Source organism: Ranitomeya imitator, chromosome 5 (genome assembly GCF_032444005.1).
Source record: "Ranitomeya imitator isolate aRanImi1 chromosome 5, aRanImi1.pri, whole genome shotgun sequence".
NCBI classification, from domain to species: domain Eukaryota; kingdom Metazoa; phylum Chordata; class Amphibia; order Anura; family Dendrobatidae; genus Ranitomeya; species Ranitomeya imitator.
Genome location: NC_091286.1, coordinates 52,749,660 through 52,775,703, shown reverse-complemented (window position 1 = coordinate 52,775,703; position 26,044 = coordinate 52,749,660). Strand labels below are relative to the sequence as shown.

At 41.8% G+C, this 26,044-nt stretch overlaps 1 protein-coding gene across 17 annotated transcripts in view; it reads left to right on the top strand.

Annotated features, from left to right (window-relative positions):
• Positions 1 to 26,044, top strand: part of NRXN1 (neurexin 1) — a 1,975,072-nt gene that overhangs the window by 773,120 nt on the left and 1,175,908 nt on the right. For 12 of the 17 annotated variants that reach the window (XM_069768660.1, XM_069768667.1, XM_069768666.1 and 9 more), the window contains 2 exons: positions 6,098 to 6,121; positions 7,131 to 7,292. In XM_069768660.1, the coding sequence (XP_069624761.1) occupies positions 6,098 to 6,121; positions 7,131 to 7,292 (186 nt within the window). The remainder of the gene's footprint in view (positions 1 to 6,097; positions 6,122 to 7,130; positions 7,293 to 26,044) is intronic. The other 5 variants (XM_069768673.1, XM_069768668.1, XM_069768664.1 and 2 more) reach the window with 1 other exon arrangement.

The following is a 26,044-nucleotide window of genomic DNA, read 5'->3' as shown; positions in this document are numbered from 1 at the left end:
GGTAGACATTCACTTTACGCATTAAATAAAATAATATATTTTTTTACAGGCCAAATTCAATGTAAAAATATATATTTTTCTCAAGCAATAAACATACTAAATAAATGGATGCAGTATATCCCCTCTTGCCAGCAGGATGCAGTTTTCTTGCCTGTTATCATTGCTGACATCAGTTGGATTGAAATTTTAGCTCTGCACCCTGCCTGGCAGCTTAGGATCTTTTCAAGTCCCAGTAGCTTAGATAATTCATGAGTGATCCAAATCCTCCCTTTGCTTACACAGAGAAGGATACTATGATATGCCTGTCCCTGCTGTGAACAAAAGATCAGAGTACAGTTCTGTCCAAACAAAAAAAAAAAACACAACTTTAACAATGAGAAACCTATTTTGACAATAATTTGATTTTGCATTTTTTTTTAAATTCTAATATTATATTTGGAATTATAAAGTTATATTTTTTCTATACTGTAGTGGTAAGATTTAAAAGAATTTTTTCAGCTCTGTCAGGTCTCCTGAAACGTCTGTTTTTGTAAAGACTTGTATTTTTCATGAAATAACAATTTTGGAGAATTCTTGTACAACTGCTTTAGTTCCTTGGTTTCTTCTTGAATTTTTTTGCCAAATTGACAGCTGGGTGTCAGCAGTCTTCTTATCAAAGAGGTACGTGTGACACTGTCAGCGCTGATTGTGCAGCGCAAGAGTTTATAGGAACACATCGCCAAGAGTGATGAGCGCAAGTGCTCATTACTCGAGTCTGCCTTGGGTGCTCAGGCAGGCACAGAGTATTGCAGGGGATCTAGTGACATCTTCTGGTCTCCACTGCCGCATGTTTCGGGGCTGTTTAAGCAGCCACAAAACATGCGGGAATACCCTGACATACACAGCCAATCCCCACATATTTTGTAGCTGTCTATCAGCCACGAAACATGCGGCCGCACGGACTGGAACATGTCACCCGAGCACCCGCTATACTTGGTGCATACCCGAACCCCCTAGGCAAGCTCAAGTAACGAGCACTTGCATTCATCACTAATCGCCAACTGGTAATATTTAGTTTTCAGTTTATTGAGAAATGTATACAGACAGGGTTGTCAAACTGCATCCCTCGAGGGCTGCAAAAAGGTCATGTTTTCAGGATTTCCTTGTACTGCACAGGTGATAATTTAATCACCAACTCATTATTTGTGTAGGTGATTAAATTGTCACCTGTGCATTACAAGGAAATCCTGAAAACATGACCTGTTTGCAGCCCTCGAGGAATGCAGTTTGACACCCCTGTATACAGAGATATACACAGAAATCATTGGGTCCCACATCAAAAGTTAGGATTGTATACTCTAAAAAAAATATTCTCCTGACTACAGCTAAATAAAAGAGGAATTGCGCTAAGTTCTATAAAAGATGTTCCAGAATTAAAGTATTATGAGGATTAAACTTTTTAGGTGAACTTATCACGGAATTCATACTTTCCGAACCATGAATCAGGAATAGACTCCATCGTTGCTGGTATCCATGTTTTATTCTGATACAAGGCAGAGTTTAGAGAAAACAAGGGTTCCGATTCATTTAGACGGGCATTTTGTTCAATTGTCCTAATGATGGGCTTGAAGGAATAAGATGTGCCTAATTCATTAAGATATGCACACCACTTAATGAATTAGTTGCATCTTTTCACTGGCGTGTGTCTCAGTGTTCCTTGCCAAAAATGGTACTCCAGTCCGGTGACATTTCTAGTGAAAGTTACGTAACAACTTTTGACAAATTTATTAAGCGGGCTTTACCCCACTTTTACCTGCCCCAAAGGGGATGGAACTGGCTTAAATATTTTTGATAAATCGGACTCAGAGTTTGAAAAGGAGCTGACATCATGGAGAACAATCATCTGCGTGGGTCACTTCTGGTTTCACATTTGGCTCAGGACGTTTTAAAGGTCAATGCCAATTTGTATACCCGATCGGCTCTATCTGAGACACACTGACATGGATCCCCTCAGATGACTGTTCTTAACTATGTCTATCCAGCATTAAGGGAGCCTATCCCTGATTTGTGCTACCTGTCGTGCGGACTACATGAATTACCTGACAGTCACCCTTTACTAAAACAGACATGTCAGGAGACCTCACATCTCCTCCTTAAAAAGGGGTCTATTTTTTTTCCCCCAGAGACAGAAATTCTTGGTCTGCATCTGGAATGGCAGACCAAGCCTATTCACGTAAGAGCTTTACTGTAGCACCTGGCCCAGAGGAGGAGTGATGATGTTTCTGAAAAGGAGCGCACAACCTCTTTGGCATAGGCGCAAGAGTACTACTACTATACATAGCAACCCTAAATGTACAGTCATATCTTGCCCAGTACTCACATAGGCTATTAGCTGGAGAGTATAGCTTTACTGTGGAAATTCTAGTATATATATAAAGCAAAATCATTTTTCAGCAAAGCTTGTGTTTATAATGGAGCATAATCTCCATCTTTTTTTCAGACTACAGACTGTTATTAGTCTGATGTAAAAATAAATGTCATTGATCAGTAGTAGCCCCTCTCTATTTTTCACTTTTTTTTTCTAAGAGCAGTCACCATTGCTAAAAAGATATTTCTAATTTTACCTAACTCCCATAAATCTTAAATATATAATATAAATATCGAAGAGTAAATTATAATATGATTTTTTTTTTCCTTGGGGAAAACAATTTTCTTAATCCTTATTATCATCCCCCAAAAAATGGAATATGGATACAGAATTAATAATTTCTGTAAGTATATGGAATGTGGGAAAATATAAAAAAAAATTTAAATTGCATATTTTTGTTTAATAGAAAGTATCTTACTGTATTTTTTGGACTATAAGACTCAATGAATTATTAAGACTTAAGATTTTTTTTAAAAACTTTCCAAACATTTCAGACTAAGTATTACCCAAAACAGACTCATGGCAACTTTTTCCTTCTCCTGTGTGCTCATTCACCCATTAGTTTTTCACTTAGAAACGTACAATTGCTATCTGTGATATTCATGGATTGCCCTTGTACCTATGATAGTCTATAGGGCTGATCACATGTCAGTGATTTTTTTGTGATAAATAGTACACCGTGGCACAACTGTGAGGGTGCACAATTAGGTTCCTAAACGAACAAAGTGATAAACAAAACTTGGCATTCAACTTAGGATAAACTTATGAAGAACTTTAATGCAGTCCAATGTATAGTACAGATGTTTTGGTCACTACATGGACCTTCATCAGTGTACTAAAAACAGATGGCATAGAAAACATAGCAAATCAGAAAAAATAAATAAATCATACAAATTTCATTACAACAATCATGATTAGTTCTAACTTATTATGAAACCAGAAAAAGACCTCTCATATGGAGATAAAGAAAAAAAAAAGTGATTTTTTTTTTGTGGACCGAGAGGTCTTTGCTAAATAACAAAGACATGTCCGATATGAATCCAAGTGTCATATCAAACTTGGCAAAGAAAGTTTGTGGGTCTGTGAACAAGCCATCCGTGTGCTGCCCGTTTTTCACTGACTGATAGATGAAAGAATAAACTCTGAAAAGACTTTAATGAAACCCTGTGCGCAAATTTGGAAGTGGAAGGCACGACCATCTGGTAATTAAAGTTTAGTATTTATTGGAACATGCTTAAAATGAGTGAATCCATCCAAAATAGGTAAAAAAATTGATGCTTTCCTGGCAATAGAATCCTCTTAATCGTAGTCCGTTAAGGGCATTCTATTGCCAGAAACTCGGTTGTTTTTAACCAGGGTTTAACTCATTTTAAATATATTCCAATTTATATTTAATTTTAATTATCGGATTGTCATGCCTTCAACTTCCAAATTTGCGTACATGGTTTGCTGTGCTTCACCAGTGGAACGGCCACCCACCGGCTACAGGTCTCTTGGTTCCGAATATTATGCAAGCGCTGTGAGCTTCCAGTTTCTTGTCTAAAATCTAATGAAACTCTGATGACCATCAGTGATGTAACTCGGTCTGTTTTTCTCATATGTAAAAAAAACCCTGATGTCTGAACAAGGCCAAAGGCATAGATTTAGTTTTCGGCGCTGTCCCTGTATTTAAATATCCAGAGAACCAGAAACACATGGGCTACTTGCTCATTGAACAAGTCTGTAGGAACATGTTCGCACACCACCAAGAAACTTGAAGACACAGAAGAGCACAATGAGGCCAAAAATACTCTGTTGTAAAAAAAATCACAGTAATAAGCAAGTGCTAGTCAAAAGATGGAAAAAACGGTATTTAGTTGATACTTTTTTTTGCAAAAAAAGTATACTAAGCTGCTCCACCAATCTTCAAGGTATACCCATATAGAGTAGTCCTAACTAATGTATATAATCCCTATCTGATGTATTTAAAAACCTGATCATCTGTATAGTACCTGTATAAGCAGCGTTCAGAGAAGGAATATTCATGTGGACATGCTGGATGGAACAGCTTTAGTGCAAATGACCCATAAGGAGTGGTGGACTCCCCAGTCTTGTAGAAACAAGAGAACAATTATAGAACTAGAAACACATGGGTTACTTGCACATTGAACAAGTCTGTAGGAGCATGTTCACACACCACCAAGAAACTTGAAGACACAAAAGAGCACAATGAGGCCAAAAATACTCTGTTGTAAAAAGAATCACAGCAATAAGCAAGTGCTAGTCAAAAGATGGAAAAAAACAGGGTATTTAGTTGATACGTTTTTTTGCAAAAAAAATGTATACTAAGCTGCTCCACCAATCGCCAAGGTATACCCATAATAGAGAAGTCATATCTAATGTATGCAATCATTATCTTATGTATTTAAAAACCTGATCATCTGTATAGAAAGAGTCTTGTTCACACCCCAGCACACTGCAGTGTACAGTTAAAGTCTTGGAGCTGCGCTCTGTTTTTTCTCCGTTTCTTTATGCCACACTCGCTTACGCTATGCATCACTCAACGAGTCACTTTGACAATCTCCATGAAACAAGTGCTGACTATTGCCCACTTGCATGCTCTGTCACTTTACCAACAAATTACCATTCACCAATTTATACCGTTCCCTCATGCGCATATAATCATATCTTAGATCATAATGGATGGAGCATTAATGAGAGACACAACAGATCACAAAATAATGGCTCTAATTAAGTGTAGACTTTCTCTCTGAATAGATATCCCCTTCCCCCTCCATCATGTTGGGCTGATATTTTTTTTTAAGTCTTATAGTCAGAAAAATACAGTAATTAATATCCTAAATGATGATTTTGTTTCCGTAATTTTTTTTTTCGCACCATAAATAGCAGGGTGGGACCATAGATTTTATGGAAATTTAAAAAACAAATTAAAAAAAATGCCCAACTTTCTAGATTTGCCTTTGCTCATGAGATTAGTTACAACAATAATTGAATAATTATTGAAATAATATAACAATAAAGTAATGAATTAGACATTGTACAGCCTACGTGGTGCATGTTTTAACAAGGCAGTTACAGAAACCCATTCAACTCATTTTCTGTGTCAGGATCTTCTTTGCTTTGTTTCATTGCAGTAATCTGTGACCCCAAAAGCCCATCAGTATGACCGAAAAGAAGTTTTGGAGTTGATGAGGATTCCTTGAAAGCTGTAAATTCAGTAGTAGGGGATTCAAAATTAATTTATGAATTTTTCCAAAAAAAAAAGAAAACAAAAAAAATCCAGTCGAGGAAGCAGACATTTTGATTCCTTAGCCATTTTTTATGTCTGTCAGATGTATTAAGCCTAAAGACCCAAAAAATGGGGGAACTAGCGACCATGTGTCTGTTTTTGTTCAGTACAGAGCTGATAAGTTATGAAATATATTTGCAGGACAAATACTATTGTGGTTGCCTCGGTGGAGGCCTACTTGTTAGTCTGCTTTTTTTCTTGTAAAATTTTTTTGCCCTTTTTTTCTATGTTACTAACATGCTTAATAACTAACATGTCACTCATGGAATGTGTCATTCTACTAACCGTTACCTGAATCAAAAAAATGTACTAACATGGTAGAGACCATCTTATTTTTTTAAGTAACAGTCGTTATTATGTTCACAGTTTTTAATTTCCTTTCTCCCCCCTTCTCCACAAAGCACTCAGGCATTGGACACGCTATGGTAAACAAACTACATTGTTCGGTAGATATCATTCTAATTGTTTCTTATTTTGGGTTTGCCGTGTGTTTTCCTTTCTTTCTTTTAACTGTAGACATCATTACTAAAGAGGAACTGCGGTTGGTACTCTTCTGCTTACTTTCAACTCCTTCTTTTCATCTGTTGTTGACCGCCTTAGTTCTACCTGTCCCTATCGAGTTATTTATTTTGTTTTATTTTTTTTTTCGATTTCTTTATGACTTTCTTTTATATTTTTTTTTAACTCACACATAGGGGCATCATTAACTTTACTACCGTTTGCATCAAGCTGTAATTAACCAAAACAAGGCTAACCTCTGGCTGGCCCAGGTGGCTACTGGCTCGGCCACTCTCTAACCATTCATAATGCATGGCACGAAACGCTTAACTTTGTAATGTCCATACATCTTTATCCATCACAAGCAGTCTTGTTACTTATTTCCCCCCTTTTTTGTCTTTTGTTTCTGGTCCGTAGTGTGTATGGCATGTGCACACTAGAGTGCGCTACAAACATTGTTTATTTTGCGTTTACTTTTGTTTTTACTTTTATGTTTTGCATGTTTAGTTTATCGCTGCTGCTCATTTGTTATCAGTGCAAATAGTGGTGGTGCTTGTTATAACCGCTTGCGTCATTTATGTCTACCCCTTCCCCGAAACGCATGTTTTATCTAGTCAATGACAGACTACTAAACTTACTAATACGTACAACAGCTGAACTAACCTAGAAAGCATTTTACTAACACCATTTTTGTGTCTGCTGAATAACTGTTCAGTTGCTGTAGGGACAATACTGACACTAGATCATTAATCAGACAACAGCTGAAATACAGTAGATTAGAACCTCTTAGGGGAAGATGAAATCTAGAATCCAAGACCAAACTTTAAACAGACATGAAAATGGATTTCCAAACTAGGTTTCAAATCAGGCACATCCCAGAACTGCAGTATTTAGGTCTGAGTATAGCGTGTCCTTTCCCTGTGCTTTGTTATGTAGGTAACAATCTCAGTGGATGGGATTCTGACTACAACAGGCTACACTCAAGAAGACTACACCATGCTGGGTTCAGATGACTTTTTCTATGTTGGAGGTAGCCCCAGCACAGCTGATCTACCGGGGTCACCGGTCAGTAACAACTTCATGGGCTGTCTTAAGGAGGTAAGTGTATGTTTACGCAATGCAATGAACTTGGGTACAAGAAATTATATTGATATTTTCTACTTTGCCTTGTCGTGAAGAATAATTTTTATCCAATAAGAAGTGAAAGGTAGCACTCACCATTCCTGGTGCAATCCTTTATTCCGTAATTGGACCTTGGACCAGTGGAAGTGCACGCAGAGCGAAACGGCCATAGTCCGTCTGTTGTTTCACCTCTTCACCCTGTTGCTATGTTTTAACCGATTGTGAAAAACGGATTGCACCAGGAACAGTGAGTTCTGCTTTTCACTTCTCATTGGACAATTTGTTGTACTGCATTTTTGGTAGCTCCCGGTTCCCTTTTTTTAACCCATTACTTGCCAAATTAAAATTTTTACAAGTACGGATTTTTCAGAAAAGGGCGTCCCAATATTCAATTAAAAATGACAATGACATGATTTCCTATTTTGAAAGCATTCATTTTACAAACACAACACAAAAAATTGGACCTAGTTATAAAAAATATAAAATCTTAGTTGCTAGAAGCTAAAGATTAGGCGTCCCATTAAAAGGACATTGGTAGATAATGGGTTAGCCGGTCTCTTGAGCTATCAAGCAAGGTATATCAGGACTGGTATTCCAGCTCCGAAGCCGTATTGTTCTTCCTCTCACAGAATAATTGTTGTGACATATGAATATTTTTGCCTTCAGTTATAGCCCTTTAATTATATATTCTCAATATTTTGTTCTATCTAAATTCTATCTTCTTGTTCCATGAACAAGGAAATTAATTTTTGTACGTGTAGCTCCTTGTGCTATATTATTTCTTCGGTGTTGGCCGATTAATGAGGGTTTCATTAGTGCACATTTATGACCAATCATTACGGTTTAAATCACTTTTTTTACATCAAGCATTTATTTTTGGCAATTTTTTGCTTATTATTTTATATTACAATTTGAATAAAAAATATAGAAATCTTGGAATATTCCCACTGGCCATTGGAAAGTTATTCTAGACTGCTACTTCCTGCACATTTAGTGCACATAAATGACCAAAGGTCTACCGTTTACATCAGTTTTTATGTTAAGTGTTTTTTTTTTATTTTGGTAATGTTTTGTTTATTTTTTTATTTTACAATCTGTATAGAGAAATATAAAAATCTTGCAATTTTCCCACTGGCCACTGAGGCTATTCTAGACTTTTACGTCCTGTTTTTTTAAGAAATCCACAAATAGATTAGCAGCAATAGACTGACTCAGACTCTTGTCTTTTGTATGGAGGCATCTATTGAGCATGTGCAAAGGTCATTATGATTTGAGGGGGAGCAGGGCAACTGTGTCATCGCCTATTGTGATTGGTGGATTCTGTGTTATCAGCTGTGTATAGAGGTGGCATTTGTCATTGTAATCCATCCTGTAATGATAATGATACCTTAGAAAAGTTTTCTGTAAATAACAGGAAGAGTGAGACTTAAATAGTCCCTCTGGCTAGTGTGAAGATTGCAAGATTGCAAAATTTTCATCAGTAAAGATTGTGATTATAAAAAAATACACTAAACACCAAAACCTTATTTATACAATAGGTCTTTTTCTGATGACACTGATCCTTTAACTAATTAATGCTAATTTAAGCTGTAAAACATATTTATGAAGCTCTATCACTCCTTCATTTGTTAATATTGTAGCTCACCATGCTCTGATCAGCTGCTGCATATAAACAGAAACCCCATGCCAGCTTATCAGGAACTCCGAACATATTATGATGATTTCCTGTTAAGTAAGGCCAGATGATTATGCTTTTCAGACAAATAAAATTGAAGCAAGACAGATATTTTGCATACATAAAAGGCCCAATTCATCATAGCTTTCGCTCCAGAATTCTATATAAAAAGCTTTAAAACTTGCAAAATTTTGATGCAACCTGAGGTTGTGTTAAAATTTTCCAACTTTTGGCGTTTGCAAGCCGTTTACACTCAGCTCCGAAGTGAGCGGAGCTGAGGCGGGGGTAGGGCTGTGACAAACTCCATTCAACTAGAGTGAGAGTCTTGGCGAGGCTCCGGCCACTTTTCAGATGCTCCTGATTTATTAAGTGCCGTGCTCCTCTTAATAAATATTTAGCATCTGACTCGAGCATGATTCCGCATGAAAACTGACGGCCTTGATGAATCAGAGCCATAGTGATTTAAGTTAATGAAGGTGGGGGTGGCTATAAATCTTTGAACAAAATATTTCTTTAGTCTAGACTACTTTTCACTCTACAAGCTAAGCTGTTGGCTCCCTATTAAAACAGTGCAAAAAAACAAAACAGAAATTCACATGCCAGAAATGTGTAATCTATAGAAATTCTAGGTAGTACACACAATTTATTTTGATAACTCAGGCCTTAAAGGAGGTTTTTCAAGATTGGGTTAAAATAGAGTGCATGATAAAATTCAAACTACAGTTCTTCCTAGTAATGTGTCAGGACGGACTGCAGACTGAAGACATGCAGCTCCTGAGACCTTTGTCTCAACAGACAAGAGTTGTATCACATAAACCCCGTCAGCAGCCAGGAGCACGGCTGTAATATGTGAAGAAATATGTTTTAACACATGCCCAACAGGAAAACAAATGTTGAGGATGATGAAGCTAGAGATAACCCTGTTTGTTATATATTTGAGATATATTTCTTCACATATGACAGCCGTGCTTCCAGCCACCAAATGAGTTATGTGTGATACAGACCTTGTCAGTTGAGACACAGGTCTCGGGAATAGGGTTGAGTGACTTTTCTTTTTATAGGATTGGGTCGGGTTTCACGAAACACGACTTTTTCAAAAGTCAGGTCGAGTGAAATTGGCCGATCCTATAGAAAAGTCGGGGTTGGGGTCGGCCGAAACACGAAACCCAATGCAGTGCATTGGGTTTCTAATGGTTCCCAGGGTCTGAAGGAGAGAAAACTCTCCTTCAGGCCCTGGGATCTATATTTAAGTGTAAAATAAAGAATCAAAATAAAAAATATTGATATACTTACCCTCGGACGCGCCCTGGTTCTCACCGGCAGCCTTCCTTCCTAAGAAGACCTTAGATGACGTCGCGGCTTGTGATTGGTCGCATGACCGCCCATGTGACCGCTCACGTGACCAATCACAAGCCGCGACGTCATCGAAGGCCCTTCAGGCGCTCATTATTGGGAAGGAAGGCTGCCGGTGAGAACCAGGGCGCGTCTGAGGGTGAGTATATCAATATTTTTTTATTTTTATTCTTTATTTTACACTTAAATATGAATTCCGATTCCCGATATCTTAAACATATAGGAACTCAGTATCGGAATTCTGATTTCAGATCAGAAGATCGCCGACCTCATGGCCGACCCCACACAGGGGTCGGGTCGGGTTTCATGAAACCCGACTTTGCCAAAAGTCGGCGACTTCTGAATCTGGCCGACCCATTTCGCTCAACCCTACTTGTGAGCTGTATGTCTTCAGTCTGCAACCCATACTAACATGTGACTAGGACAGGCTGCGGTTGGAATTTTATCAGGGACGCTATTTAATCTCATTCTTGGAGAACCACTTTAAAAGGGATGTGGTTATTGAGTGAGTATAGGTTTTGTTGCTATTTAATCATACTGCCTGCCTTATTTTTTTATTATTTTTGGAAACCCCTTTACCTTGCAGGTGAGTTTTAGTTCTGGATAAGGAATAAAAACTTCAAATCATCAAAAGTTAAAGGAAGCAACTAATCGTCTTGGAAGTTTGATCAAAATGTAGCTGGAGGGTTGATATTCCCTTTAAATCTTACTGCATGAAATGACTCCTGCTATTGGTTTAGAAAATATTTCTTTACAAAAAAATTTCCATGTTAGGCTTTTTTTGTCTTAGTAATGTGTGATAGCATTTAGGGTGATTCAGAGCATAAAAATTTTATATTATATTCTTTAAAATTGTAGAGCACATAATATTAAAGCGGTGTCTGGTTTTAAACATTTAACATTCAAGGTATCAGAATGGTGTCTGGCAGAAAAGAAGGCTGCTCAGCCATGAAAGTATGCAGCCTGAATAGCTGAGTAACTATAAAATGGGACTGTATTATAGAACAAATATCATTTTTGTATCTATAGTGCAGGAGAAAATCACACATCAGTCCAGACACCATGTGGGTAACTCATTCGGAACCTGGAACAACCGGCACTCTCACAGTTACTAAAACATGAAATTCAGTATAGGCTAATAATGGATAAATTATATGGAAAAACCATCATAAAAACATAAAATAAATCACAACACCTGTAAGTATAAGATACACAGAGGTGACATGCTTACATACAGCTTCTTTGCCATGGAGTGGATGCTCTAGCACAGGTTCATTCTTTCCCATAAACAATTTTTGGATGAATATTCTCCAAAACGAAAAAAAATTAAAAAGGTGGCACCAATCTAAAAGGACTTTTACTTATGGAGCGATGCCTCTTTCCATACAGTCTATCCTGAACGATAGCTTACCGGGGTTGCTGGAACAGACAAAAAGGATCCAAGGAGGCACCAATCCAAAAGAACTTTTGTAGAAAAGCAGTTCTATATTGAAGTGTCTCAAACATAATACTTTCCTAGCAGCTCCAAAATACGTTATGTTTTTAAACGTTAATAAAGAACTGCTTCTCTAAAAAAGTCCATTTGGATTGGTGCGCTTTGGATTCTTTTTGTCTTTTCCTTTTGGAGGATATTCATCCAGTTTTGTATTCGGTCAGCTAACGTGATGGATAGACTGTATGGAAAAAGGCAGCACTCCAGAAGTAACAGTCCATGTTTTTCAATGAGTTGGTTTTCTTAGCACAACTATACGAGATAATCCTTGTTTATCTTGCTTATTAACTTTTGAAGATTCACCTTATGAGCGTTTTTTGTGTCCTATTTTTTATGGCTATTTATCATAAACGTTGTGTAGGCAATATGTAGTAATGGAGGAATTCTTCCTTACCTTTCCTCTTAGCTGGACAAATCACAAAAGTGATGCAAGATGTCCAGCTTTGAAAAAATATAGAATGTTGTGTTACTTTGTTGAGTATGTTTATGCTATATGTGTCTATACGTGGCCATAAAGTGGTTGTGATCTACAGTCTATCAGAAGTTTCTTTAACTTATCAAAATAATGCACAGGATTTGTGTAATGAGTCATTGAAATCCATAGTGGTATTCCCCTTCAGTCATAAGAAGGGTGGAGCTGATCCATGGAAGTTTGATTTCTGGTACCTGACACAAACTTTTTTCCAAAGTTCGGTTGGGGTATCAGAACTGTACCCGAACTTGCTTCAGAACCCCATTGATAAGAATGAGGACCCAAACTGTTGACCTGGAAAATTCTCTTTTCCTCTCTCCTCCCAGACTTCCCCCGGACCTCCAAGCCTTGCATCTATCTGTCCTGTTAAGTTCAGTTTTGCTCATGTTTACCCTTAACAATTGGCTGATAATCATCATTGACTGAATTTCTAATGAATGAGGTGCATCTGTGCCGCCACCAGAAATTCATGCCAGCCGGGGGCTGGTGTACTTATCTGGAGTAGGTTACGGTATTTCAATGATGTTACTTATGATGAATTTGAAGGGTTTACGTGGCCTCTCCACGTCTCCCCCATGCTAGGCCTATATTGGCGTAGCTGGCTGGGACTAGAATATAAAAGCCAAAAATTGCAATATTATTGTGCAAATCCTGTAAACATATTGAGACTTATTAAGGTGTTTATGCCTGTTTTCTGGTGTAAGCACCTTAGCGAATCAGCCCTTAAGTTTATATACAGGGAAGAGGGGAACATATCTTAGGAATTAAGAGGTACAGTAACAAAAAGAAACAATACCGCACCCAGGAAAACAGCGCCATTTACACCAGGTAAGAAAGGACATATTTATGGCAAGTGACAAGTTTTCTTTAAAGGGGTTTTTCCATCTCCAAGTTCCTATCCTAACATACAGTAGGTGTAGTAATAATATTATTACCAAATACCTCCAATTAGAAATGTAGTATAGTTTATCTAATTTGCCTTGTTGCATACACTATGTGCAGGGCATTGCAGTAGCGTTGGCATCCATGGATATGAGCACTAAAAGCTAACTGTCACTATATGAGTGGTTGTAATCATGGATACCTAAGCTACTGTAATGCCCGCACATGGGGTAAGCGTCATAGCTAATCAGAAGGTTGGAGGTATTTGCTAATGTTATTATTATTATACCTGCTATATATTGAGATAGGATGTTGGAGATGATAATACCCCTTTAAGTCAAGCGTAAATTTAGATGAAGAGTTGGTAGTTGGTTATTGATCCTTTTTAATATGTAAATGAACAAAATGACTGAGCGTAAAAGCACACAAAAAAACTTTTTTTGCAGTGATCAATGTTGTCATTGTTATTTGCAGGATTAAAAAACCCTAGACTCCAGGAATATAATTCTTCAGTTTGTTAATCAACCGGCCAAAAACTTCTAGAATAAAATTAATGATAATGAAAAATAAAGCAGCCCAGAATTTCAGGACCCAATTAATCTAGTATATTACAAACAAATAGAAATACTGCCTCAGCTTGATCATCCTGGTATATTAACCCACAAAATTAATAGGGCCTCTACTAAAAATCTCAACAGGATAGTAATGTACCTTAGCTTGATTCATCCCACTCTTCATCTTTAAAAGATGGTGGTATAAAATGGGCCATAAATTTACCTCTAATGTTAAAATGTATGCAGCAAGGATGATAAAGGAAATGGCTACAAGCTTAGATATTTTCTGGATTTAAAATTCATAAAAAATATTGTACAGTAAAACTGTCCCGCAGAGGGCAAAATCTATTATACTTACACATTAATATAGAGTTAATAAAATAGTCTCACCTAATACACATAGATTACAGAGAGAAATAAAAATCTGAATGCCTAGTTCATAAACCAATTCTCAAGCATTTTTTAAATTTGCTCATCCCAGTTGGCCACAAAATTCAAGGAATTGCAGTCTATTTTATGAAGTCGTCATGTCATGTGATGTCATGATGATATTTAGCAAAGACTGTAAAATCGCAATGCAATATCAATGGGAAAGTATTGATTAATTATGTGTCCATTACAAAAACTCTATGTAACCCAAGGATTAAAGGGAACCTGACAGGTGATACATGCTGCCAATCCTCAGATAGCATGTATTAGACACTTGCTGTATGATCTTAGCCAGCTATGTTAAAAAAGATATACTTTAAAGGGACACTGTCACCTGAATTTGGAGGGAACAATCTTCAGCCATGGAGGCGGGGTTTTTGGGTTTTTGATTCACCCTTTCCTTACCCGCTGGCTGCATGCTGGCTGCAATATTGGATTGAAGTTCATGCTGTGTCCTCCATACTACACGCCTGCGCAAGGCAAGATTACCTTGTGCAGGCGTGTACTACGGAGGACAGAGAATGAACTTCAATCCAATATTGCAGCCAGCATGCAGCCAGCGGGTAAGGAAAGGGTGAATCAAAAACCCCAAAACCCCGCCTCCATGGCTGAAGATTGTTCCCTCCAAATTCAGGTGACAGTGTCCCTTTAAAAGCTGCCGGAGACCGATCCACGCCATAGACCGTTGGTATGATGCTGAGTTACGGGATAGTCAGGGGTCCAAGGTCAAAAGCCAGGAAGGTACATCATAAACAGAAGGAAGAGACAAAAGCGTGGTCAAGTAAGGTTCCGAGGTCAGAATGCCAGGAGAATAGCGGATCAGAGCAGAAGGGGTAAAACAGACGGATGGTCAGAATGAGGCCCAAGGTCAAGCAATGAAAGATCTACAAACAGAACACAAGGCACAGAGAGACAAACCACAAAGTAGCTGAATCGATAGCCGAAAAAGATAAATCAAGCTTCAGAAATCCAATGTATATAAAGTATCAAATTTATTAGGTAAATTAAAAATAATTAGATTGCAATGATTAAAGACCTGAGTGTCTGAAACATGTCTGCCTATCATCTCCTCAAGCCGGGGCTGTGACTTTCATGCTGCTGTCTTATTTTGAATTTACCTAATAAATTTGATACTTTTATATACATCGGATTTCTGAAGCTGATTTAACCTTTTTCGACTATCGATTGATCTTCCTGCTGCACTACTAGATATTCTTTGTTCTGGACTCCACTATAGGTGAGCTGGCACAGTAGCTGAATGAACGTCTGGCAGAGATCTGGGAGTAGCAGCTCATTTAAGTAGCCTGGCAATCAAAGTACTGACTTCTTCAGCATGCCCCTGGACCAGAGTGAGCAGTCAGTAACTGCATCCCAGACACACTGAGGGGTGGAACCGTGACAGTCGGGTCACTGGGGGCTTCTCCAAACTAACTGTTAGGGGTCGAGTTCCCGCTTCTGCACTGGGGGAATCTCGAGCCACTTCCGCTGCGGTCTCCCATTCTTGTCCAGCCGCAGTGGAGCCTGCTCAGCAAGGACGTCGGTCCCAGCGTCTTGCTCATTCTCACTCTGTTCAGAGAGTTAGTGCTGCTTCTCCAGTCTCTGCCATTAAAGTCAGTACTGGTCAGCAGCGAGCGGACTTCTCTGGGACTAAGTCCTTGTCTGCATGTACTGAGCATGCCCAGCGTAAGGTCTCCCGTTGGAGATCGAGGGTCATGTGCTCAGGCTCTGCAGCACATTCCATTGGTCCTCTTGGCAGGTCCTAGAAGGGCAAAAGTGCTGTGGCCACTTCCTGTGCTGCTCCTATATAAACTGCGCATGACCGCACGGCCATGCGCTAGTATTGTCTAACAATTCTTGATGTGTGTATGTTGTGAGTGCAAGTCGTCCTTTGAAATCCCTTCCCTATTGAATGTCTGTTCGCGGAAGGTGTATGGCTGCTACCTAGCGCCCGACTTAGCCTACAGCAATAGACACACATCTCAGCGTCCTGTAGCTGTGCCTGCCAGTACGGCGCCGTGCGCCTGCCTTGCGCTTTCCATACCCGAGTCTGGGTGGTTAGTGGCGTCCGTTAGTGCGGCATCGCTCGCACTCTTGTGCACTTATACTTCTTAAAGTTCTCTACACACCCAGTTGCGGTGTTACGCCAGCAAGGGTCTAATCGGGCTCCAATCCCTTCTGGGGTTAAGTCCGCTGACCACTTGCTCGCGCACTAGTGCGGTACTGCGGTCCTGTGGATTAACAGGATCGCTTTCTTCACGCTGGGTGAGGTTTAACCCACGCGTGTATCCTTTAGTGTACCGCCATATTGTCCGTCTTGCTAGCTGCAGGGTCTTTTACCTGCACGGTGGACCTCGGACTGCGAACGCACCTAGTTTCGTACCATCTATACATGGTGCGTTCCGCCAGTCCTTAACATAATACTAGCGCCAAGGTCTGGCTAGTATGGCGGACATTCAGCAATCTTTGCGGTATATCCAGCAGTTGGAGGGTAGGTTGAAGGTTCTCGAGAACTCAACCTCAGCTGTGGATGTTACCGCAGTTGCTGTAAAGGCTGCTGGCGTGGCGGCAGCAACCTTGTCCACTGCCACCCCTGTTCCGACATTATCCCGCCTCCCGTTGCCAGAAAAATTTTCTGGAGATTGCAAAACTTGTAGGGGATTCGTGAGTCAGTGCTCTATCCACCTCGAGCTCCTGGCTGCACGTTTTCCTACAGAGCGGGCTAAGGTGGGATTTATTGTCTCGCTGTTGTCGGACAGGGCGTTGGAGTGGGCTACGCCGCTGTGGGAGCGTGATGATCATGTGGTGCAGAGTGCTCCGTTGTTTCTGGGCACGCTGAAAAAGGTCTTTCTAGGACCTCAACTCACCCATGATACAGCGCTCCAACTACTGGCATTAACTCAGGGTGAGTCCTTGGTCAGCCATTTTTCCGTCCGATTCCGTACGTTAGCTTCCGAGCTGGAGTGGTCGGATAAAGCCCTTATCCCCATATTCTGGAGGGGCCTGGCTGACCATGTTAAGGACGCTCTGGCCACTAGGGAGATTCCTGCCACACTGGAGGAGTTAATATCTATTTCTACTCGTATAGACCTCCGTTTTAACGAGCGGAGGTTGGAACGAGCCCAGTGTAGGCAGAGGTTTCGGCTGGCTCCTACCTTCGCCAAACCTTTGAAATCTCCAGTCCAGACATCTGAGTCACATGAGACCTTGGAGGTGACACGAGCGGGATCCAAGTCTCAGTCCGCTCGTGCACATAAGGTTCGTCATGTTCGCCAGCAGTCAGGACGTCTTGCCTCCAAGAGTCCTCAGCGGTCGGGGAAACGTCAGCGTCTAGTGGCAGTTGGAGGAGGTACACTAGACACGGCGACGTTTGCCTCAAAGTTGTCCTTCAAGGGGACAATTACCATAGGCCCATCCACTCTCACGGTCGAGCTATGCTTGGACTCTGGGGCAGAGGGTAACTTTATGTCCTCCGCCTTTGCCCAGCGTCACGCAATACCCTTGGTGATGCTCGCCCAGCCAGTGACCGTTCGAGTGGTAAATGGGTCAACACTACCTTCACAGATTACTCACCAAACCATTCCTTTCACCCTATCTGTGTCTCCATCACATCAGGAGATAATCTCCCTATTAGTCATTCCTGAGGGAATTGATGAGGTCCTGTTGGGGATGCCATGGCTTCGCTACCATTCTCCTCATATTGAGTGGTCCTCTGGGAGAATTTTAGGATGGAGTAAATCCTGTGAGGGTAGATGTCAGAGGGAGTGCGTTCAGGTTGCTTCTACACAGGTACCCGCAGATCTTTCCTCTCTCCCCAAGCACTATTGGTCCCATGCAGACGTGTTCTCCAAAAGAGCTGCGGAGACCCTTCCGCCTCACCGCCCCTATGACTGTCCTATTGACCTCTTGCCTGGTGCTGAGCCTCCCCGGGGTCGAGTCTACCCGTTATCTCTCCCGGAGACGGAGGCAATGTCCCAGTATATTCAGGAGAATCTGGCAAGAGGATTCATTAGGAAGTCAGTGTCACCGGCAGGGGCTGGGTTCTTCTTCGTACAGAAGAAGACTGGAGACTTACGTCCATGCATAGACTACAGGGGTCTTAACGCAATTACCGTTAAGAACAAGTACCCATTACCCCTGATATCTGAGCTCTTTGATAGGCTACGGGGAGCAAAGGTATTTACAAAGTTAGATCTGCGGGGTGCTTACAACCTGATTCGCATCCGTGAGGGGGATGAATGGAAGACGGCTTTTAACACCAGGGATGGGCACTATGAATATCTAGTGATGCCCTTTGGGCTCTGTAATGCCCCAGCCGTTTTCCAAGACTTTGTGAACGACATCTTTCGGGATATGCTCACCACCTCGGTCGTAGTCTATCTGGATGACATTCTCATCTACTCTCCAGATATAGACTCCCATCGGAGAGATGTTCGCAAAGTCTTCGACCTCTTACGGGCAAACTCCCTCTACGCTAAGTTGGAGAAGTGTGTGTTTGAGCAGGAGTCCTTGCCTTTCCTTGGATATATCATTTCTGCCCAGGGTTTGGCTATGGATCCTGCCAAGCTACAGGCTGTAATGGACTGGCAGGAACCCCATTCTCTTAAAGCGGTGCAGCGCTTTATGGGGTTCATTAATTATTATCGCCAGTTCATTCCACACTTCTCAACTTTGGTAGCTCCCTTGGTCGCCCTCACCAAGAAGGGAGCAAATCCCAAGTTGTGGTCAGAGGAGGTCTCCAAGGCCTTTCTCTCGATTAAGTCGCACTTCGCTAGCGCTCCCATCCTACATCGCCCCGATGTAGATAAACCATTCATCTTGGAGGTGGATGCCTCATCCGTTGGTGCTGGAGCAGTCCTTTTCCAAAAGGATGCTCAAGGTCGGAAGCATCCTTGCTTCTTCTTCTCCAAGACCTTCACACCAGCGGAGAGGAATTATTCCATCGGGGACAGGGAGTTGCTAGCTATGAAGTTGGCTTTTTCAGAGTGGAGACACCTCTTGGAGGGAGCTCGCTTTCCCTTCCAAGTCTTCACTGACCACAAGAACTTGGTGTATATACAGACGGCCCAGCGGCTGAATTCTCGCCAGGCTAGATGGTCCCTGTTCTTCTCCCGGTTCCATTTTACTCTCCATTTTCTCTCCGGGGAGAAGAACGTTCGTGCCGACGCTCTCTCCCGCTCCGTAGTGTCATCTGAGGAGGAGGAGGAGGAGCCTCGGCTTATTGTCCCTTCTGAGAGCCTGAGAACTGTAGCTCCGGTTTCGCTAGAGTCTGTGCCCCCGGGCAAGACTTTCGTGCCAGCTAACTTGCGACCGGAGGTTCTCTCTTGGGCTCACTCCTCCAGAGTGGGGGGGCATTTTGGGACAAAGAGGACATCAGAGCTTTTGGCGAGAACATACTGGTGGCCGCATATGGCCCGAGATGTCAGGGACTACATTCAGGCGTGCGTTTCTTGCGCCCAGAATCGGTCTCCTCGGCAACGGCCTGCTGGGTTGCTTTACCCTCTACCGGTGGCAGACAGGCCCTGGGAGATGGTCGGAATGGACTTTGTGGTGGGTCTACCCAAGTCGCGTGGCTGCTCCATTATTTGGGTTGTCACTGACCATTTCTCTAAGATGGTGCATTTGGTGCCGCTTCCTCGGTTACCCTCAGCACGGGCCTTGGCGGTGTTGTTCGTTAAACACGTTTTCCGTTTGCATGGTATGCCTGATAAGATTGTCAGCGATCGGGGTCCCCAGTTCGCATCTCGGTTTTGGAGAGAGCTCTGCCGTTTACTCAGCATAGAGTTAAACCTCTCCTCTGCTTACCATCCCGAGACGAATGGGTTGGTGGAGAGAACCAACCAGACTCTGGTGACATATTTGCGACATTTCGTCTCTGCTAGGCAGGATGACTGGGCATCTTTGCTACCTTGGGCGGAATTTGCCCTGAACAACGCCGTAGCCGATTCCACTGGTCAAACTCCTTTTCTCCTTAATTACGGCCAGCATCCGCGTGTCCCTGTGCCCATGCCCGTGTCCTCCACCGATTCTAGGGTGGCAGACTGGGCGGTGGAGGCACGTGACATCTGGGACCGCACACAGGATGCTATCCGGGCCTCCAAGGAGAGAATGAGGGTTTCGGCTGATACACACCGGCGCCCCGCTCCGGTCTTTGCTCCCGGCGACTTAGTGTGGCTCTCCGCCCGTAACATCAGGCTGCGAGTTGAGTCCACTAAGTTTGCTCCTCGCTACATTGGCCCGTTTAAAGTTCTGGAACAGGTCAACCCTGTGGTTTACCGTTTGGCCATTCCTCCACGCCTTGGTATCACCGATACCTTTCACGTTTCCCTCTTAAAGCCCGTTCGCTTGTCTCGGTTTTCTGAGTCTTCTGCTGGGACATCGGGTTCATCCACGGATGAATTTGAGGTGAATGCTATTGTGGGAAGCAAGGTGGTACGTGGCAAAAAATTTTATTTGGTGGATTGGAAGGGTCATGGTCCAGAGGATAGAACCTGGGAGCCTGTGGAGCACATTCGGGCTCCGCAGCTCATTGCTGCCTTTGAACGTAGCGAGGCCCAAGGAGGGGGGGGCCCTAGGAGGGGGGGTAATGTTAGGGGTCGAGTTCCCGCTTCTGCACTGGGGGAATCTCGAGCCACTTCCGCTGCGGTCTCCCATTCTTGTCCAGCCGCAGTGGAGCCTGCTCAGCAAGGACGTCGGTCCCAGCGTCTTGCTCATTCTCACTCTGTTCAGAGAGTTAGTGCTGCTTCTCCAGTCTCTGCCATTAAAGTCAGTACTGGTCAGCAGCGAGCGGACTTCTCTGGGACTAAGTCCTTGTCTGCATGTACTGAGCATGCCCAGCGTAAGGTCTCCCGTTGGAGATCGAGGGTCATGTGCTCAGGCTCTGCAGCACATTCCATTGGTCCTCTTGGCAGGTCCTAGAAGGGCAAAAGTGCTGTGGCCACTTCCTGTGCTGCTCCTATATAAACTGCGCATGACCGCACGGCCATGCGCTAGTATTGTCTAACAATTCTTGATGTGTGTATGTTGTGAGTGCAAGTCGTCCTTTGAAATCCCTTCCCTATTGAATGTCTGTTCGCGGAAGGTGTATGGCTGCTACCTAGCGCCCGACTTAGCCTACAGCAATAGACACACATCTCAGCGTCCTGTAGCTGTGCCTGCCAGTACGGCGCCGTGCGCCTGCCTTGCGCTTTCCATACCCGAGTCTGGGTGGTTAGTGGCGTCCGTTAGTGCGGCATCGCTCGCACTCTTGTGCACTTATACTTCTTAAAGTTCTCTACACACCCAGTTGCGGTGTTACGCCAGCAAGGGTCTAATCGGGCTCCAATCCCTTCTGGGGTTAAGTCCGCTGACCACTTGCTCGCGCACTAGTGCGGTACTGCGGTCCTGTGGATTAACAGGATCGCTTTCTTCACGCTGGGTGAGGTTTAACCCACGCGTGTATCCTTTAGTGTACCGCCATATTGTCCGTCTTGCTAGCTGCAGGGTCTTTTACCTGCACGGTGGACCTCGGACTGCGAACGCACCTAGTTTCGTACCATCTATACATGGTGCGTTCCGCCAGTCCTTAACACTAACTCCCCTGGATTGACAGATCTTTCCATATTTGTATCTATTGGGAAAGATCTGTCACTCCAAGTGAGTAGGCAGTGAGAATTCTCCAGGGACCTACTTGCGGCTCGGTCCCCAGCAGAGCATCAGTTGGATTCTGTAAAGTTGAACCTATCTACAGCTTAGAGTAAATAATCCAAGATATTTAACAATATACCTTAATCTTTAATATTTAGAGGACTTCTAATTAGCAACTATCTATGGGGTGTCTTAATTCTCTTTCAATTGTAAATGTTAATGTAAAGAAGGATTGGGTTGCTAGATTTCACCATTCCTAATCCCTTAGTTCTCAGGGTCAATAAGCAGCCACCCATTGTGTCTGGCATACTATTTCTTTTGTCTCCATATTCACCAACATTCACTCAAAGTGAACATAAATGTGTATGGAGAGTTTTTGTTTGACAGTTATCTAATATATATGGACAGATTATGAGATGTTAAAAACATACTAGATGCAATATATTATTTTGGAGCTAGAAATGGATATTACAATTTATCGATAGTAAACAAAAATGGCCATGAAGTTTTTAAAACTTTTTTATATTTATGCTTAATGGATAGGTTTATAGAATCTAAAACAAAATAATTTGGTGTTATCAATTTCTTCTGAGAAAATAACTATAAAAATAAGATAAGAATGTAACGATTCACTGAGGATTGAGTTGAAGTAGAATTTCATGAATTTAGCAGTTACAAGCGAATTTGAATACTTTGAGATTCGATTCGCAGCTCACCAAAAATGCCCTGCAGCTATGACATCTACTGGATTATCCTCCCTTGTACAATGGTTGTCAGTACCTCGAACATCACAGATCAGCGGTTCCCAGTGGGGCACAGTTTGTACTGCAGATTCATTTTCCTTCTCCAGAGTCACTGCGTAACTCTCTCTCCTGTAGACTGTAAGCTCTTATGATCAGCGGGGTCCTCTCTCTCTATCCTCTCCCTCGCGCAAATGTATTCACCACAAATCAAATTTTGGTGGAAAATTCCATGAAGTTGTCAAATTTGAATTTCAAAAGATTTGCTCATTTCTATTAAAAAGAACTTACATTCTGCACATTTGTGTCTCGCTTCTTCTCCTGTAGAGCGTAAGCTCTTATGGTCAGCAGGGTTCTCTCTCCTTCTTTCACTCTTTCTCCTTTAGAGTATAAACTTTTTTTGATTAGTGGGGTCATCCCCCTTTCTCTTTATTTCTCTATCTTGTAGAGTGTATTCACCACAAATCTAATCTGTTGGGAATATATGGTGAAGACGGCAATTTTACATTTCAAAAGATCCGCTCATCTCTAATAAAAATCTAAAAAATGTTTTTTGTAACTTATATTCTAAAATTTGATTAAAATCTTTTATTCAGCTTTTTTCTTCTTTAAAGCGAACCTGTCAGCAGTTTTTGCTGATGTAACATGCGGCCAATGTCTTTCAGGGCTTATGTACAGCATTCTATAATGCTGTAGATAAGCACTTGGTCCGACCTGAAAGATAAGAAAAATAAGTTTTATTATAATCACTCAGGGGCAGTCCGGTCCGATGGGTGTCGCAGGTCCGGGTCCGGTGCCTCCAATCTTCTTGCGATGTCGCCCTCCTGCTTCTTCACCGCTCCCCGGCATCGTGCTCCTGCGCAGGCATACTTATCTGACCTGTTGAGGGCAGAGTAAAGTACTGCAGTGCGCAGGCGCTGGGCCTCTCTGATCTTTCCCAGTATGCCTGTGCTGGAGTGCGATGCCGGGGAGGGATGTAGCAAAAGGAGGGTGGCATCGCAAGAAGATGGGAGGTGCCGGACCCGGACCTGCGACTGGACTGCACCAGACCCCCTGGGTAAGTATAATAAAACTTATTTTTCTTATCTTTTAGGTTGGACCAGGGGCTTATCTACAGCATTATTAAATGCAGTAGATAAGCCCAGAAAGGCAGTGGCCGCGTCTTATATCGGCCAAAACTGATGACAGGTTCTGTTTAAACCTATAGCAAAAAAAAATTGTCAATTTCCTGAAAATATAACTTTTGGCCCAACATTTCAATTTGTATTTTGAGTTAAACTAAAAGAACACCACTTATTGAGAACAGCTCGGTATAATACATATTTTTCAGCTGACGTCTAAGATTATAAAACTATAGCATTTATTAAACAGAATAAAGTCTTTAGCAAATAAAGGTTATCTTGCATTGTATATTTTATGTTTGAATTCTTGATGGTTTTGAGTTTTGCCTGCCATTGTCATTCAGTTGAAATTTAGCTGACTTCATTATATACTTTCCTCTGCTTCTCTTTATTCTAGAAAGCAGAATGTGATAATCAGGGAAGATTGTTATCCTCTGGAAGTAAACACTGTGAAGGTCTATATTCCTACAACAATCGCCTCTGTGACGCACCCCAGCTTTGTTCCTGGTGGTGATTTCACAGATATGCTGGACATTGGATGCACCACCAAACCACTATGGTTGACAGTGTCCAAGACCAATTGTATGGATTGGCTAATCACAAATGCTTGTCACTGAACCAATCAGATGACAGGTTTAACAACACAAATCACTTTTAATTGCAGTCTGTTTAAACCCTCTGTCACCCATGCCAGTCATTGTAAACTTTTTAGATATTACCCTGGTGCACTGACATTCTTGGTTCTCACAGGTGGTGCAATGCAGTGACATCATTGTACCACATGTGCCCAGAACTACCACTTTTTGTAAGCCATAGGCCTATAGCAGCTTGCGACACAGTGAGCAGTAGGAAAGTAAAGGTACTGTCACACTAAGCGACACTGCAGTGATATAGACAATGATCCGATCGCTGCAGCATCGCTGTTTAGGTCACTAGGAGACATCAAACACCGGCAACAGCTGAACGATGCAGGAGCGATCCAGTGACGTAACGGCGACTCAATTATCGTTCTCGCTGGTTGTTAGCTCCATGAAAAACCATTGCAGACATCGTTGCTTTTGCTGTCAAACATAACGAATCACGCCGACCTGACGACCAAATAAAGTTTTGGCCTTCTAGCTATGACCAGCGATGTCACAGCGGGATCCAGATCGCTGCTGCGTGTCAAACACAACGAGATCGCTATCCAGGACGCCGCAACGTCACGGATCGCTGTCGTTCTCGTTGGAAAGTTGCTCAGTGTGAAGGTACCTTTACTCTGTGGCTCCGTGGATCACAACTGTATTGGTGTCAAAGTGAGGGCAATATAATTCTAAGGGGCAGATGCCCAGAGATACATGACACATGGCTAGAGGTTTCAGTATTTTGTTTTATGGGCATTGACGTCAATGTTACGTTCTCTTATTTCTTTTGAAATTACATGCACTAAAGAATTTTTCACACAACCCTGTGCACGTATTTCCCTGACACTCATTAGGATTACGTTCAGATGGAGTTTTTTAAGTTGGCCAGAAATTATGAGATATTCAGGCAGAAGCCATTTCAGGAAGCTCTAATTTTGGGGGTTAGTTTTTGGAGAAGTTTTTCTTCTCGTCTTTTCGTGAGAAGTTTACCAAAGCAATTTTGAGAAGGTTTTTGAGAAGTTTTGGAAGAAATTTATTTTTATGAAGTATTTTCATAGAATCATAGAATGATAGAGTTGGAAGGGACCTCCAGGATCATTGTGTCGAACCACCTGCTCAATGCAGGATTCAATAAACCATCTCAGACAGATGTCTGTCCAGCCTTTGTTTGAAAACTTCCATTGAAGGAGAGCTCACCACCTCTTGTGGCAGCCTGTTACACACATTGATGACCCTCACTGTCAAAAAGTTTTTTCTAAAACTTTTTGATTGGGCAGTGCCTACTATGGAGAAGCTTGCTTTAAGATATGCTTCAGAGAAGTGATATACCCTTGTTTTTTCCAGGGGCGTTTTAAAAGCTATTCAAGCAAAAAAAAACCCTACAAAAAACTCCTCATGAACAGCAAAGTGGATTTCCCATATAAATTGATTGGAAGAGTTTTTAAGAGTTCTTGAAGTAGGTTTTAAGGTGTTTTTTGGAGTGAATCTGCTCCAAAAAACTGCACAAAAAAGTCAATGTAAACATATCCGTATTATAGAAAGACTAACCTTTATTTGCTGAAGCCATATATCCCTTTATTTGAGTCTACAGAGGATCTAATATCTTTTTTCCACACAGTGCTACCAAATATAAATTTCAAGTATAAGCTGGAATCTCAGATAAAAGGGATAGTTGTGGCACCAGCAACAAAGCAAACGGATTATTTGCAGTAAACTAAGTGGAGTTTGTGGGTTTTGTGTGCTTGGAAGCTGAGATAGCAGATA